General features: G+C 44.6%; 1 protein-coding gene across 1 annotated transcript in view; it reads left to right on the top strand.

Annotated features, from left to right (window-relative positions):
- The first annotated feature begins 1,080 nt into the window (after window positions 1-1,080).
- The window catches only part of epha5 (EPH receptor A5), a 48,601-nt gene continuing 31,221 nt past the window's right edge, over window positions 1,081-18,460 (top strand). The window contains exons 1-3 of the mRNA XM_040197869.2: window positions 1,081-1,406; window positions 5,042-5,106; window positions 12,269-12,989. Of these exons, the coding sequence (XP_040053803.2) occupies window positions 1,307-1,406; window positions 5,042-5,106; window positions 12,269-12,989 (886 nt within the window). The 5' untranslated portion in view covers window positions 1,081-1,306. The remainder of the gene's footprint in view (window positions 1,407-5,041; window positions 5,107-12,268; window positions 12,990-18,460) is intronic.

Raw genomic sequence — 18,460 nt, forward strand, 5'->3', positions numbered from 1 at the left:
TGTGCTTATCGTAATGAGAAAAACAACTGAACGATTTGCATGAAAACAATATGTTTATATATGTAAGTTACAATAACTTTCTATTGTATTTTTCCAAACTATTCAAAAAATGTGGTCACATTCATGAAATCACGTAGAGGAAATGAAGCCTTAAAAACACATTCAAGAAAAAATGAGTATAGACATGTAATCTTGACCTGATCAGCAGGTGTAGCCTATATGAATGTGCTTAAAGCCCACAAAAACACACAAACACAACATATGAGGGATAAATATAATGTTGCTTGGCTGCGGTATGATAAGAAATATATTTTTTGAATTCTTCTTTTAATGCTGTTTTGACTTTGTTGCTGCCTGAATGATTCTTCAGGGACACCAAACAGTGCAAAGCTTTCAAAAAGCAAATTACAGTTTCAAGCCAATAACCATGTACGTATGTCGACCACTCTCATCTCTTTCTTTGCATCTTCCCACCAGTTATTGCTCCCTACAGGGGCTTTAGTTTTGCTTTCACATCACAGCAATAATGCGGGGATGGAGATGACACACGGATGACACAAGGCAGACAGTTAGGAAGGATAGACACCTCATTCAATCATTCCCGCTTTTTTCATCTTATTTATTTATTGCATGGGGATGTCATAAAAAGCGCATGGAATTATTTATTTTTAAATTATACTAACCACTTTATCCTAACTACGGCCAACGTAAAATGTCTGTCTTAAATAGTCCTAAAATGAACAATTCCCATCCCCCGGATGATGTGGGGGTCGTGTAGCAGAGAGCGCCATTAACACTGTCATCGTTGTTTTTTTTTGTTTTTTTTTAGGGTAACACGGAACAAAAAACCCGCTGTGTTCATCCTGTGTTTTAACCCGCGCAGAAAGACGTGGACGCGATGCGGGGAAGCGCGGCAGGCAGCGGCGTACAGTGACGACGGCACATCTGCAAGCGGAGTAATAAAGCCGTCATCTGGAGCAGCAGCCGAGTTCACCTGTGGAGGCTTCTGTGATTGGAGGAACTTGCGCTTCACTCCGCCCCCCTTCAGTCCGCTGCCCGCCTCCCCGGACCCAGAACGAACGCACTCCGCACTTGCTCCTTCTACCCGCCGGCCGCGCGCACCATGAGCTCTCTGCCCTCTGAGTGGACGTACAACGACACCGATGGTTTCCTGACGGCCCCCCGCTCCAAGCTGACGGAAACGGCTGCTATTTAGGAGACCCCCCCCTTCCCCCCGGGCTCCCCTTCCCTCAAGCCATCTTCCCCCGGTTACCGGTTTGGGTTTTTTCTTTATTTTGGAAGCGCCATGCAATCTCGCCGGGGGACTTTTGGCATTGGGCTGGTGGCTTGGACGTGGCTTTGGAGTCTGACGTTGCACGGAGCGCGGTGCATCCCGGCGAATGAAGGTAATACGCGCGCGCGCACTTGGTGACGCCGTTTTTTCGGTTCTGGTCTGCGACTTCAATTGGCACTGACTGATAACACTGACGCGGTTTGACCGCAGAGCAGCTCCCCCGTAACGTGAATGTGAGCAGACAGTGTCCGTGGCAGCTGTGTTGTTCCGATACGGTTGAAAGGTGAGATTGAAAGAAAGGACCTTTGATCGCGCGTCTCTCCAGATAAGTGCCAACAGACGCGCAGCGCGCAGCTAAATCCAACCTCAAACAGCGTCCTGTGCCGCTCACACTGTTCCAATGGTGGTGCATTCTGTTTTAAAACAAAAAAAAAGTCGGAATTTGTGAGTTACACACCAGCTTTGGCATCTCTTCTAATAATAGGGACGTTTCGATTTCCCTGATTGAAGGTTATTTTCGGTTCAGGCTCGTCTGACATTAAATCCCGTTTAATACCGTGATTTCAGATTGCTCGCAGTAACGTTACTTTTCTTGTGAGCCCCCCCCCCCCTCTTGGCTCCGGCGCAGCAGTTCAGCGCAATTATTCCCATATGCGTGCAGTGAAACCTGTTAAGTACTGAAACAAAGGTGCACTTTTGCTGCGCGGCTTTATTGTAAGAAAAGTGCAACGTCGAAATCAGTGCGTCAAATATAGTTCCCACGGCATTGTCCGCAGACTGAGCAGCATTGTATTAGCTGCAGATGAATGCCATTGTTGTGTGAGGGGGGGGGGGTCAGACAGCATCATCCGGGAAAGAAGTAACATCCATTAACCTGCTTATTCTTCACGAGGCAGATTTATTCGTCCAAAGTTTTGACTCACAAAAGCGCGACCATGGGATGGGATATTGTGAGAGCATGTTGAATAGTTCAAGTGCACCTGGGATGTAAAGGTATGACCTCTTTGTGGCATCGCCCTCTGTGTGGTTTGGCACATTTTGTTGCAAGCAGCCATTCAAGTTCCACTAAAGGGGGGAAAAGTTCACCAAAATAATTTGAAGACTCCATCTACCCAAGCCCAGTTAGTCATGAGATTTGTTGTCTGTATCTTCTGTTAAAAGCTTCTTGAATTCCTCCCTTGTTAAAATCTAGCTTCAGGCTGCGAGTCATCAATGGGGCGAATGTGTGAATCAACGGCAGCCCGGATCATAAGTTTGTGTTTTGACTGCAGTGAGAGAAAACAGAGAGAAGTGCTCAAAGAAAAGCGTGATCTCTCGCATCATAATCCCTGCTGTCTTCATTCCTCACAGCTGTCCATGTGGCTAGACGCCACACAAATTCATACAAATCCATCTCGTATTCGTATCACAATGGATAATCACACATTGTGTGAATAGGAGCAGAGGGGGAAGCCCTTGGTTAAAATAGCCGTCCTCTCATTGGGCTCATTTATTGTAATAGGAAACTGTCACATTAAAGCATTTTTTTTACCCTGCTTTAGTCATCTTGGAGGAAGCATTGGGGACTTGATGTTCCAAATGTGTATTCGCACAACACAGCAGCTGCTTCACGAACAGAATAAAGCAATCTGAATAACATTTAGCTGTGAGGACCGTTGCCCTGCGGTGGCGCTCCAGCGCTCATGACTGATACTGCCGAGGTCTCCCGTACACTCTCTCCCAGCTGGATTCATCCCCTCTGATTTCAGTAGGAATGGATTAGCCTCAGCAATCAACTCAATATAACATCTCTTTGCAGAGCCAGGTGCCTCGCGGCTCTTGTTGAGATGCTTTTTCAAACTTGTTTTAAGTTCAAAACCCAAATATTGGCTCTTTATCGGTAATGGCGTTGGATTGGAGTTAGTTCCAGTGAATGCATGATGGAGATGAAGTTCGCCCGCTTACCCGCGGGTTCCGTCTGAGAGAGCGGCAGCGCCTTTAAGCCCACAGCGATCCAAGTAAACATGCAACTGTTGCATTCAAACATCCTGACACGAAGGGAAATAGGAGGCACATTTGTTGTGCAAGTTACTTACTTACTTTTGGTTGCAGGAGTAAGAGCTAAGACACCGTTTCAGACAAGACTGCATTGGAGGCGGATGTCATTGAGGTCAACCCACCCCCTGCTAGTTAGCTAAAAATGTGCAAATTAAAAGTGAATGTCAGCCTTTAAATTGCTCCACTCATTTGAATGCCGATGCCTTTTGATAAGAAGTTCTGTAGATGATTGTTGTGGCTGAGCTCCAACTTGTTCGGTGGTTTGATCCTGATTGGAGAGTGAACGAGGTATATGTTATCCTTATGATCTAGTTCACAATCACTTATCTCCTCTTTATGGCCTAATTAGTTGTCTAATCACCTCCTAAGGACATATCTTATTATTCTCCACAGAGCAGGGGACACAGTGAGTACAGCAAGTTGATAAGAGGATCGGCGGTGTTGTAATAAAGCTTATCGCAGGACTTTCCGTGTCTCTCTTTTGTGTCCCAACTGCTTTTTTTTAAGACATGCAGCATTTATGAGTCAAACTTTGGACCGTCGATTGGATCTCTTCCACGCAGTATTGCTCTTTGCTCTGTATTCATGTTTCAGCATGAAGCTCCTCTTGCTGGCAGCTCCAACCAAGCAAGAATGAAACAGTTTGACAAGATACTTATCGTTTTATGTTTTTTTTACCACTAAACTGGCTGCTTTGTAAAGTTTTATCATAACCGAGACAAGAGAGATGGAAAAACATCGAGGTGGAGTCCAGTGTCCTTTCTATCCAGCACTCGCTCAAACTATAGTTTGGCAGAGCCCATATGAAGTAGTGTGATATCCACACCAGCTGTTATGGATAGGACAGTATGGAAGCATCTAGATATTAATAACTCACTTATTTTATTTAAATACAAATTGAAATATCACACTTGTGGGGACAAATTTGAATTTGTAAATTTGAGTACTTTGGGTTGTTAGTTTTCCTTTCTTGTCAGTGTGATTTTATTACATTAGTTATCAGATAAGTGAACCAAGTTATGAAGACTGAAGCTGTAAACTACAGATCAAATCCGCAGCGGTAAATGTGACTCTCATGTGACTTTCATCAGGGGAAAAGTGTGCACGACCCCTGACCCCAAACCGTTTATACCATGAAAGGAGCTGTAACATGCGATTTCTTGCTGAGTTACGCTACATCACCAATGTCATGTATGGATGGTGTGTTTGTGTAGACGATCCTTAAAATGTTCCATGATACTGGTCATTCCTTTAACACACAGACATCCTGGATGTAAGCGCAGACGAAAGGGGAATAAACCAGTAAATTTACAACTGGGATAATGTTTTGTGGAGGTTCTGAATGGGATATATATATACCATATACTAAATATCTAGCTGTCTTTCTGCTCCCAGTACATGGAGACAAAAAGCTCAACAATGGAGCATTCAGTTGGACTTTTCTTTTCTTTATTGGTTGAGCGCATGCTGTTTGAAACTAACCAAACGTTATCACTGATGAGATAAAGAGAACTGAACTCCGGTCTCACTTTGTTATTTAAGAATGTGTCGATTGAACAACTCGCATGCAAATCTACATAGCAGTCAGCCTTGGTGATGCAACTCTAACTATTTCCCCTTTTTATTACCGGCATACTTATCATGATTGTAAATGATTTTATATTGTTTGTTCATACTTCAGACTGACTTTTTTTTAATGCTCTTTAACAGTGAACCTGCTGGATTCTCGCTCTGTGCTGGGAGACCTAGGATGGGTGGCCTATCCTAAAAATGGGGTGAGTGCAACTGCTAAGATCTTTCAATTGTTGGTTGATTACAAAAGAAGAAATACTTACACGATATGACAAATGCTGTTGTGGTGAGACCTGAATAAATCTGATTTCTTTTAACACAATTGAAACCCCTTAGGACCTGACAACAAAGGTACAAAGGGCGATCGTTAAAAAGGTTTTGAAATCATCAGTAATGACTTTACTATGTCTAACAAAAGACCTGCGTCCAACCATAACCAACCATCCGCTCCCGCTCGAGAGCTCGGTTCCTGCAGTCCAAGTTGTAATCTCGGTTTCCGTGTGTTACCAAAGTCAAAGGTGGCATCTTTATTTCACACTAAAGTGCAGTTTTTTTCTTTGTTTTTTCAAGGTGATTTCAGGTCATTTCATTACCAAGAACTCTTAGTTCATTATTAAGGTCAATTGAATTCATGGGACAAGAAGTTGAAAGTCACCACGGGACGTTATTCTCAAGCAAGGACTTGAGATTCCATTACCAAGTATTCCCATGCTTAAGGCTAATTAAGGGAGGACTCACTAGATTATGATTACTTCTTTTGCAGTATTGTATATTCGCTTTCAATGTAAAATGACTAGCATTAAAAATAATAATGCAGTAGGCTGACACCTTTCTTGGAAAAAAAAAAGAATTCCCCAATCTCCAAGGGATTAATAGAGCCTGTGGTGGTAACTCTAAACAGGAATTCATTTGTGCATCCATTTAATCCACATGGAAAAATCTGTCACATAGTCCCCACTACTGTTGGCAAATATGCAGCGACACAAGCCAGACCAATAGTGCTGACCGCGGCGTTTTGTCATCCCTGGGTATTCAAAAACCCGGCCGTCTCGGTGGCTGTATGTAGATCGGAGAGATAGTGCTGACAAAAGCAGCCGTATGCGCATTTCATTTTAATGAAGATGAGATTATGGCGTTTGGTTTCCACAGTGCAACCGCCTAAATAACAGCTTTCAGGGGGCACGGAGGGAGAGGAAAAGAAAAGACGCGATAAGACAGGTGTAATCTCTCAGGTTTTCATTCAGTTGCTGTTCGAAGCCATTTGAAATAGTTATTATTTTTCAGTTCAAGTTGACTGACAATGAAGGGACAAACGTGCCCGACTAAAGGAAACATGCACTCCCTGTTTGGCATTAAGTAACAGGCGTTACGGTTGTTGGCCATTATAATTCCCATCATGCACGTATACGGCAGAACCCAATCTGCTGCAAACTCTCTCGCACACAAAAACACACACTTGGCAGCGGCAATCTTCTGCGACTGAATAATAATGTTGAGGAGACACCGGAGTTTATTCTTTTTGGCTTGTTTCATCCCCCTTTTTGTCCTTCTCACCACATTATCCCTTTTTTTTTGCACTCCTCACCCATGTCCCGTCCCCTCCTTCATTGTCCCCGAGCATTTCTTTTTACTCCTTATCCCGGTTTTCCTCTTATTCTTGACATTAACTCGTCTGTTCTTTTATATCGCCACCTCCTCTCCTCTGTGCTCAACTTGTGTAGCTTCAGTGTACTTTGAAAGTCCTTGAAACATGCATTTCAGCAAAAGGAGACAGGAGTAAAATAAGGGATTTAGGGTGTTTGGAATGTGATGGATGACCTTGAAATGTTATGAGAAAATTCAATGAACGGAAGGACATTGATGTAGTTTTAAAACTCAAATGTTTTGGATTAAGGGCTTAATTTTTGTACTAAAAACCCCTCACGTCTCATCTATGATGAGCTCCTTGAACCGTTTAGAGACGATTGTTCTTTCCTTTCACATAAACAGCCTATAATATAAACTGAAATGAAGAAGGCCTTGCAAAGCATCCATTAAAAAAAAAGGGAAGGAGATTTGCAGACAGCAACAGCTGGAAATGGACAGAGTTGGAGGGAGAATTCAAAAGGAACCAGGCCCCATGCGACCGTGCAAATAAAACTCCTCTTGAATGCGAGTCCTACATGTCCAGTCAGAAGGACGAGTAAAGTAAACATGGAGTGTGAGGTAAATGTGGTTCCTTGCTTATTTGGGACTGTTTGGTTGTCAGCCCTTTGTCGTCTAATACCTCTGCTACTGGTACTGCGTGTTCCCATCGCATTGGAGGAGTGCTTGTTGGTAGATTGGGTGGGTCGCCAATCATATGCATCACTGTGGACGCTTTCATCTTCTGCTCCGTCGAGGGTCCTGAAAGGGAGAAGAATAAAGTAAGAAAAGTCATGACGGGAGGTGCCGTTAAAGGGACGGATCCCACAATATGGATTATTTTATTCCGTCTATTCGTCTCAATTACCTCCCGTTTTGCTCCTTTATATAAATATTACTAGTCAATAGGCCCTGGCTGTGTAAAGAGGCTGACACACGGAGATGACCTCAAACAAACCATTGACAGGCTGACCGATGACATGAGTCGTCAGGTAGCCTCGATTCCTCTGTTTTGTTGGAAAAAGAACACAAGAGACTACTGACAAGCACCGGGCTGCACACAGGAAATAGTCTGTAGAAAACATAGAGGAAAAAAACAATTCTGTTCAAATATTTATAATATGAGACTGTCAACCAAAAGTAACCAAAAGTTGCATATGACACTGTTAAATTAATTTATTGTTTTGCCTGCTACTGCTTTTGCACCTTGCTGAACCATTTGAAGAGAAAATCTTATTTTGATTGTTGAAAATGTAAAAAAAAACAGCTTATGCTTATCTCAGTTTCCCAGTGCACCATGTGATGTATTCAAATATTTTGTTTTGTCTAACAACTGTCCCCCCGTCCCAATATATGTACATAGCTTTATTCTTATAAACTGATCATCAGCGATTAGATAACGAACCAAGACCCCCGTTGGTTGTCGGCACTGCACATAAATCTGCCTCAGCCGATGTTGGATGATGAGCTCAAACTGACTTCTGTCAGTGGGCTAAATTGGTGAAACTTTGCTGGGCTGAGCAGCTACTCGGGGGAGCTCTCCTCCATCAGCCGCCCCCCGCCCCCCGCTGACGCGGCCTGTTCACTTGACCGAAGATGAAGGAAAGCCAGCATCAAAAGGTGCTGAACACACTGCGAAAATACTGTGAGGGCCCAATGAAACTGTCGGGCTCCTAACCTGTCCGTCCCTAACGAGGGAAGGGCGGCGGTTGTTTGAACAGTTCAAGGAGTGTTTGCCTCTGGGTCGTTCTGTTTACCGGGCCGGGCTTTCCCTTGATGCACACGACGGGGCCCGTGAAGAAGGGGGAAGACCAGGTGGCGGAAAAGGGAGAGAAGAGCTGGGCTACGTGAAAATGGTGGAAAATTCAAGCCGCCGTGATGGACATATATGGGGGCGGTGGAGCAATGTTTCTAGGTTAGACTTCAGATTGGATAATTAACGGAAGAATAGAGGACACAAGAGGGGAAAATGACCCGAGACACAAACGACATGAGAAGCCAGAGGAAGGAGGCACAAGAAGACAGATGTTGGAGTGAATTATGCGAGCGGAAATAGAGGGAAAAGCTGTGTGTTGGGTGTGGGGGGGGGGGTCCTTGTAGGCAGAAGGAGGGAGAAGGACAGTTCACCGTGTCATGTCGGTCAGCGGTAATGGGCGGTAATAATACGTTGGGGACAGCTTTATAGACTTAGAGCCCAGGAGGGCACTCAGCACAGCCACAGGAGGTCCGCTGACGGATGTGTGCGAGTCGCGCGCAGAATGCACATGGGAGCCCACTCGCACACAACGGATAGTCGGCCAAACAAACACACACACACACACGCACTAATGAGGAGCTCGAGGAAAGCCTGTCGGGACAATTCGGCGTTGGGAGCAAACCGAAAATAGAGGCGACAGCGCTGCGTGAGGAGGTCTGAAATGGCTGAAATTAAAAATGTCTGATCGAGGCTCATAGTGTTGCAATTGTCAACCGTTGTAATTGTCGAACATCGCTTTGAAAAAGAATGTCCTGCAATAATTCACATTGTTTGCTATAGGCAGGAAAGAAATAGCAGGCATCGTATAAACACATATGTGGAACCTTCAGCAGGCAAACCCTGATGTGTCTGTGTGGCTGAATACTGCTCAGGAATAGCATTTTTCTCACCCTTTGAGCCTAATAAATCATGATTTTTTAAAGCGAATGGGTGAAATGTGCCACAGAATCACTGAGGGACAAAACAGGTCAAGTGCAAGTTGCTGTAAAATGTAACAAATGCTCATTAGGTTTTTACACGGCCTCAGTGGTGTGGGTGGTCCCGACCCCGCCGTGTCGGTGCGCTGCTCCCCACACCGAGCTTTGCGCCATGCACACGGCTAATGCCATGTACAATAGTTTCACAGATCCCAAGTTATGATGATTTGAACTTAACTGATCCCTGGAGAGCCATACTCAAGACATCACAATCCCTCCCTGCGGCCCGAGGGCACCGTACCAAATCCAAGTCTCTCTCCATAAATAACAATGTTGCTTGAGACGGCTCATCTAAAGCCTAATTTATTTAAAACGCATCTACGGTTATAGTCTTCATTTTTTTGGGTCAAACACCTGCTTACTTGTTTGTGTGTGTGTGTGTGTGTGTGTGTGTGTGTGTGTGTGTGTGTGTGTGTGTGTGTGTGTGTGTGTGTGTGTGTGTGCGTGGGCTCTTTTCAAACTTGCAAATGGCTCCTGTTCAACCGTCGAGTCAAATTACATAAGTAATCAAACACTGTTATTACATTAGAGCTGTTAAGTGGGAGGACTTCCAGTGGCAACAGAGGCAAACCAGACTTCACACACACACACACACACACATTGAACCCATTTGGTTCCAGGCAAACTGGAGAAGGTCGTCTGCTAAAGTCCCTGCTGGGCGACCAATGATGATTGATGTGTGTGGCGTGTTTGTGTTTGTTTCAGTGTGTGTGTGTGTGTGTGTGTGTGTGTGTGTGTGTGTGTGTGTGTGTGTGTGTGTGTTAAGCCGTGTCAAACTCGTAGCAGGCTGGTGGATCTCTGTGATCAAACCAGTAAGAGGCTTAACGTCTCCACTGGCTCTGACTGGGCTGCAGTCTGTGAGCGATGGAGGTCCGTCCCACAGATCAGACCTGTGCATCTACGGTATACTTGACTAAGAATAAGACATTGTTAATTTTGTTTAACCTTCTTTACACAGGATACATGTAGGCTTTACTCTTAATAAACCAGCAGTCAAGCCTTTGAGGAACTCATGCAGATTGAAGAGGAAAACACGATGTGTTGAGAAATTAATATTCCTTCTGGCGATAGAGTTAGAAAAACGTTGGCTACACCTTTTTAACAGCTCAACGGCTGATTATATCAAATAATTGAAATGTTGTTAAATCCAACCCATGTTCAGTTATTCTCTTGAATAACACAGTACAGTCAGCTCTTTGTCCAAAAATGCAAGACAGGCAGACAGCGTGGAAAATATATCTTTAAAGGGTTACTTTAATGTACTTACTAATACAGTGTTTCCTCTTCCAAATAATCCAGTCACAGAACAATCCATTCATGACATAAAATACACTCCCACACTTTAGGATTTTACCATCGGATATGTGCACCAACATTACTTGTTTTGTTGGAAAAGCATACAATGTAACAGGACGCAAAGCCATCCTGCCACAATAATCCATCAAATCTCACTTCAGGATATTCTCTCACTAATGATTCAAATTAGAAAATACAGATCCATTTATAAATGTATGGCCGAAATGTCTGTGCTCTATTCAGGTATTAACACGTTAACTTCTGTCTGTAAAGGTCAGAGATTGTTAATTCCAGATTGATTGTTTGGTGGTTGGATGTTGGCCAGTTAATCGCCAAAAGGCTTTCGTTTTTTTTTTATATCAGCCTGTAAAAATCTGCCATCGTTCAACCTCTAATTAAAATGTCCTCACTTTCCAGAGATCTCCTCTCTCTTGCTGCCTATAAAACAAATATCTGTCCTCTCAAAGAAGGAAGTATAAAAGCACAAACACAAACACACACACAATGTGATTAATCAGCACAGAGGCGCTTCATCCACTGATGATTCAGAAACTGAATATTACGCAGAAAGAAAAGAGGTGGACTAAAGCAGGGAGGAATAAGAAGGGGAAAAAGACGGATGTAGAGCGAGACAAAGAAGAGGCAGAAAAGACAAAGACAGAAGGTTGCACACAGCGGCTAAAGCAAGGCTTGATTAATATGGGCCATTAAGTTATAACACCAGATCATAGTCTGGTCCCTCTGGCCATATTACAGTGACATGATGAAGCGCCTCTATTAGCCATGGGAGAGTGCTAGTGATGCAGATAATAGCCACATCCCAGGAGACTTGCAGAGAGGAATTAATGCTGCTCTCTGACACACACACATTCACACACACACACACACACACACACACACACACAGCTTGAACACTAATGGAATCATTTACATATATGCACACGTGCAGGCAGGAACAAACACACGCGTGCTTTATGGAGGTTTGGCTGTGGACTACACACCGATGAACACACCTTAAGTGCAGGTTAATCATTTTTTTCCTGACAGGAACTCCACACCTAATTCCTAGTAATTTCATTTACACCCGATATCACGTATACTCTTTGTCTGTTGTATTATGAGGAAACAAGATAAAAGAGATAAGGATTATTCTGATCTATCATGTATCTATACCTAGTTACACACACACACACACAGAATAAAAGAGTTTTCTTGATGCATTACTACAAAGTTCTGTGCTTACATACAATTCTTAGGTTGTCGTGCTTTACCTTTTACCCTAATGTAATTTCATTATTTCTATTTCATTCTACTTTCTTCCTCTACTTCATTTCCCAACAGAGATCAATTTTTCCCCATTTCTCCACTACATTCATTGGACAGTTGATCATTGCTAATGAGGTTTGGATTCCACCGAAACAAAACATAAAAGCGTAATAAAAAAGGTTGAATTTAGAGTTCACCTACATCTGGGTCGGACGCCACGTGTTCAGAAACTGTCTCGGTTTGAATAGATTTTTAAAGCTTTAAACGGACAAAACTAATATTTTAAAACAATTAAAATACAATATTGACCCTTCAAACGGGACCCGACTGAACTATCTGAGTGTATATAAACTGCTGTATTTGTACTTTTACACAGTTAAAGGAACTAAATTACATCTGTTGCTACATTCGCCTGTTTCTATACTTGCTCTTCTTCCCTCCCTCCAGTGGGAGGAGATTGGTGAAGTGGACGAGGACTACGCTCCGATCCACACTTACCAAGTGTGCCGGGTCATGGAGCAGAACCAGAACAACTGGCTCCACACCAACTGCATCCTGACCGAGGGCGCCCAGCGGGTCTTCATCGAGCTCAAGTTCACCCTGAGGGACTGCAACAGCCTGCCCGGCGGGGTCGGGACCTGCAAGGAGACGTTTAACATGTACTACTACGAAACGGACGGCGGCGAGGACGGACTGGAAGACGGCGAGATGAGCGACGGCACGGGCATGACGGAGGAGGAAGACCGGGCGATGAAGGAGAGCCGATACATCAAAATAGACACCATAGCGGCGGACGAGAGCTTCACCGAGCTCGACCTCGGGGACCGCGTGATGAAACTCAACACCGAGGTCCGCGATTTGGGCCCGTTGACCCAGAAGGGCGTCTACCTGGCCTTCCAGGATTTGGGGGCGTGCATCGCTTTGGTGTCGGTGCGCGTTTTCTACAAGCGCTGCCCGTTCCTGGTGAAGAGTTTGGCCGAGTTCCCCGACACCATCCCGGGCTCCGAGGCCTCGCAGCTGGTGGAGGTGGTGGGCCGCTGCGTCAACAACTCCCTGCCTCTGTACGAGCCTCCCAGGATGCACTGCAGCACGGAGGGAGAGTGGCTGGTGCCGATCGGGAAGTGCGTCTGCCAGCCGGGGTTTGAGGAAATCAACGGATCATGTCAAGGTACGTGAGTTTACAGAGTGGTGCTGATACCAATAGTTGACAAAAATATTGCATTATTTACCCTCGACAGCATTTTTGTTCAATGACAAACACAATGTTGCAACATTTCTTACTTAAAATTCCCTGCCAGGGCTCTTCGGTGCGTGACAGTTTGCTTTTGTTCACAATTTACACCGTGTTTGTTTATTTTTACACCCGTGCGCATGTTTGTTTTTAGTGTTGTGTGCTTGAGTGTATTCACGGACAGGTTTTATTCGTTCGCTCAGAGTGTTCCTTGCTGTGCATCTGTGCGTGGCTTCGCTCCCTCGCTTAGTGGAGGGTATTCCCTGGAGGCCGGCAGCACTTTGCCGCTCTCATCCAGCCGCTGTTGTGCTCCGACTCGAGCCCAAACATTCCCAGCGCCGACCTTAACTGCCATTTCCACGGGCGCCCGGGGGCCTCTCTGTTTTCCTCGCCGCCCAATCCCCTCCAATCTTCCTCTGCGCTGTCTTTTAAATTAGTCAATCTTCAGACTCAAACACTGAGATCCACTTGTGCAACCAAGAGCGTCTCTGACTGCCGTTGCGAAAATCTGCAGAAAGAAATCCCGGAGAAGCTAATACGGCGGCATGAAGCTGCATGCTGTGGAACATCGGAATGTGTGATGATTTGGTAGCTCTCGAGTGTTTCATCTCTACCGATCGAGTGGCAACCTCACGCGATGAGCTAAAAGATGCACATGAACAACTCTTGACTAGTGCATGCAGAGGTTTGCTGTTTTTGCTTTTCAAATTTGAACGTGACTCAGTGTGCATGAGCAGTACGATAAATCATGGCTTGGCTTCGATAATAAGAGGAAGTTGGTGCAACGTGCTTGCAGGGAGCCCTTACAAATCGGATTTTCTATTTTCTACTATAAAGCATGGCCTTCTGAAGAAAACACAGGGTAATGAAGTATGCACCATTTCCAGCTTTAACTTGGTCAGACACGGGTCCCTGTGGGGAGATGATTAGGAACCAGCTGTCAGTGTGCCGCTGGCCTGCCTGGAGTCATAATGCCACCAAGTGTACGGTAACACCATAAGACAAGGCCAAAAACAAGTGAATTCATTCTCTGTACATCAGGAAATGTTTTGTTTTTTTTGTATTACAGAAGCGTCTTTTGAGGTATGTGACTGTAGTACACCAAATACTGGACGCAGTTTTGTCCCTCCAACTGACAGCCGCTGGCACTCTACCATCCCTCACAACCTTCATCCAGACTGAAATATCTCAACAACCAATTAGATGAATTGGCAGAGATTTTGTGAAGACGTTGAAGTTCCCGTGGGGCTCAACCTACGAGAAACCAACCTCACAAACCTCACTATGTTGTTCCCTGAAAGTGGATCAATGTTTAAGAAACAAAACCCCTTGTTTTGGTTTACAATAAGATTGTGGTTTGGTTTGAAATACGTACATTTGTTAAGGAAAAGTATGAAAAAGTACGAACTGTAGTAACGTTACGCAACATGAAATAAGTCAACACTGACATTTATTTTCACACGGGACACCAACACCAGTCCACTGGGTGAAGGTCCTGTGTTTGTTTGAGCCGATCATTCATCCGTTGGGAGCTGAAAGCAGCAGTAATGTCTCTAAGTGCTGCAGAGCCACGAGCATCGCTGGTTATTCTCAATGCGTCTTTTAAAGTAAAAGTACCAGTTTTGATGATGCCCACAAAATAGCGTATTGTTTACTGTATATCCACCGCCTACAGTACATGTGCAGAACCCCTGTTTATGTTCTCTGTGCTGAAGTGGTGGAAATGTGATTCAGAAGGTATGCAAAGTAAATCAAGTACAGGTAAAAGAAGTTGTGTATGCATATGCATGTGTCAGAAACAAAAAATGAAGGACTCAATTTGACCATTTGTATTTTCTAGTGGTCAATTAGAGCTAAATACAATTCACACTGTTCAAAAGCCTCCTTAGTCAGTTTCAGATGTATTTACACTTTGTTATAGATCGAAAAGGGGTTTGTGTCTGTATAGAACTGGTGTTTGCAGCAGCGTAGATTACGGAAGAAAACAGTTTTTTGGTTTGTTTTTGTTTTGTATCGGCGAACCTCTGAACCTCTCTCGTGTTGGAGTCAGTTTGATGACGATGCGATCAAAGCCTCACCCGGCTTGACATTTTGCACGGCGCCTTGTGACCGGTTCTGGGTGTCATGTTGCAACAGACCGAAGTCTTGAGGCAACCAGTAGGATTAAACCATTTCAATTTGAATGAGTTTTGCGTTCTATGAAGATGAAGCTGTGTGATATGCAAATGTATTCCTTTTGGATGAACATTTTAGTAGAACTGAATGATTCTTTTTTTTTTATTATTATCTTCCGGTCCATACTTACAGCAAAAGGAAGTAACAAACTTAATGCTTGATGTCTGAGTAGAACACCCTCCAAGCAATTATTTAAAGCTACAGTAGCGTATGGAGATGAGACCGACGGCCTTTGAAAGACGCCGTTTGAAAGTCTCTTCAGAGAGAAACGTGGCAGCATTTCATGCATTTCCGCGCATTGGAAGCGCATGTGTTCTCTGCTTTGTCAAACCCTTTTTAACGCGCATTCCGCTCCCTCACGACGCAGTATTAAGTGTTGAACTCTGATTTGAGAGCTCGGCTGGATTCCATACTGCCAGCGCGTTGTGTATTCAGTCTCTTCAGATGTGAACGCTCTGAGCATCTGTCTGTCTGGATATGAGAATTCCCGCTTTATTATGTCTATTTTGCCCTCTCGGTGAATGTTGGTGGGTTTTTGAAAAAAACTAAAAAAAGGTAGACAAAGCAGCGTTAATAATAACCAACTTCTATTCTTCAGCGGTTTCGGTTGGAGCTTTGGTTGGCCTACAGTGGTCCGTGAATCAGGGGGTTGCAGGGTGAAGTGCACCGTGAGACAAAACGTGTGCGGCTGAGGGCTGAATTGGCTGCATGTGCTGCCTAGTGGAGCGTGATTTAACGCAGCCCCCCCCCCCAACTCCCCTTTTGTCTTTTCTTTCTCACATACCGAGTTCTTTGTCTCGCTCATTTGCTTTCTGTGCACTCCGTACCTCACTTTTTTCATTTGTCTTCCTCTCTTTTTTTCTCGCTGTATTTTTCTGAGACTGCCGATCAATCATTGCTTTGCCTCCCTTTCTCTCTCCCCCTCTCTCCCTCTTCAGTGATGCCACTTTATCAGCACTCTGTCTTTTACAAAAATAAGAACTAAAGAATGACAGTATTTATTCATTTTTCCAACAATCTCATTCTGTGTTATGTAGTCTACTGACTCACACACAAACAATATACATTCAACCACAGTACCCGTTTCCCGACGGGCAAATTACTGAAGATTATTCTCACATATGTAGATAAATGCAAGCTAAGATTTGTGGTGTTTTCTTTGTTCATCTATTGTCCCGACTCTGTGTTTGATTATTTCAGTAGCTTTTCTTATTAACGGATATGACATCTGAGGATTAAACTGATTATCTGTTTCCACGGTACTTTCGTTCGTATCCAATTTTCCCAGTTGCTAGAGTGACAGATAGACAGAAAGCACGCACATTTACATACAAAGCGTGTGGTGATGCCGTCTCCTTTAACGAGAGATGTATGATTTCGTTTCAGATGACATCTAAAGACACGTGTGTGGCTGTGCGAGATGTATAGCCGTCGCCGCGACTTTAGCTCGGATAATTGGTGGAAGCCTTCAGCACCGTCAGCCCAGCGAGACTGAAGAGAGGGGATGTGGGGGGCGAAGGGGACTGCGTCCACGGCGGGATGGATTAATAGACGGAAGGATGGGAGGATTACAGAGACGGGGAAAGTGACGGCGAAACAAGGGGGCCCAAGATAAATTGAAGGTTTCTCTCCACGGGGTGTGAGGGTAAAGACTCAGAGAGATGGATGCGTGTTGTTTCAGCAGTGATTGCAGCAGAAGAAGGATAACCGAGGATAGAAGTGGGCAGATGGATGAGGGGGGGGGGGGGGGGGGGGGGTGGAGAATGAGTTCAGCCTCGCAGATGTGATTTAGTCTGAATGAACACTAGAAAGAACGTGGAAATAACGGCTTAGGGGAACACCGGGGAACGTTTGAATTGAATGTTGGGTCCTTGGAAGTCGAATCATTAACTGTATGGTGTTTGCATAGAAACATCCCGACTGTGTACATCATTTTGTCATCAATTGTAGCACAAGATGTAGCGAAATTCTGAAGGGCTGAAATTCCTTGTTAGTTTGGTGGAATGAGGGCTGAACTGGATGCTGGAAAGACGGATGAGAACCAGAGTCGAATGCCGTATTGGGAAGATGAAATAAAGGCAGAATGGAATCCTGAGATTGACGGCCTTGTGATATTCAGAAGAAGAAGTGAAGCCATGGGGGGTATGAGATGGGCAGCAAACTCGGCCGGGGGGCAGGGAGAGGCAGAGAAGAGGAATACGAACGACGACGGGGACAGTTGATAGGATCATCAATTATACCAAATGATGAACTGGCTCTCGCAAGCAGAAGAGCAAAACCACAGAGCATCCGGTTCCCACGTGCGTCGTCTTTAGTGTGTCACGGGTGCTTCCTGGTTTCCCTCGAGAATACTTTGTTTTAATGTCGGGGGCTCCCCCGTGTTTGCCTTCCTGTCAGACGTCGCTGCAGCGGTATGTCAAACTTGATCTGGTCGTGCCGCCGCTGCCGTCAGACTGGAGCACTAATGCGAGGAAGCCTTCTGCCTTCTCCCTGCAGGGAGTTACGGCTGGCGCTTTCAGTGTGCGGCCCGCGGTTGGCGGTGACGAGGGTATTGCAGTGCATTGCGTAACACGCAGAGATGCACGCAGGATAGTGGCGCCATGTGCCCATTTCAGCATGTGCCGATAATGGTCTGACTCCCAACACCCCGCTACGGGTTGCTTCAGTTCTCATTTAGTTACGTATTCAATATTTTCACACGTGGGATTCCCAAGACTCTGTCATATAATAACATATTAATACTATTTTCTAATTTCTCTAATTCTTTGGTCATTTAACAATCGGCAATGTTTGACGGATGTTCAGCTTCAGCATTTGAAAATCAATATTCTCACACTGTCATGGTGGCAAGAGTGCAGCATAAATATTCAGATGCAAATTTTTGATCTGAATGGCATCGCTAGTGAGATATTTGCCGTCCTGTATCCTTAGCGGTCGGCCTTTTTGAATCATTTTACGCTATCAGTATTCAGAAGTCATCCCTGAGTTTCTCAAGGGGCAGAAAGGCAGCGTGAATCATAGCACAACAATCTGCAAGTGGCAGATTTTGATTCCGTCATCTTTTGAAATATGAATCGACTGGTTTTATTGGATAAAGAGCTGCCATTCATCTTTTAGCATCCTGTTTAATTTGAAACAGCTTCCGGACCGCTACACTTTTTCTCTTTCATCCATCTTTTCGCCCCCACCCCCTTTCCATCACCCCGTCATCTCAACGTGGCGATGCTGTCATG

The sequence above is a fragment of the Gasterosteus aculeatus genome, chromosome 14 (assembly GCF_964276395.1).
Source record: "Gasterosteus aculeatus chromosome 14, fGasAcu3.hap1.1, whole genome shotgun sequence".
NCBI classification, from domain to species: Eukaryota; Metazoa; Chordata; class Actinopteri; order Perciformes; family Gasterosteidae; genus Gasterosteus; species Gasterosteus aculeatus.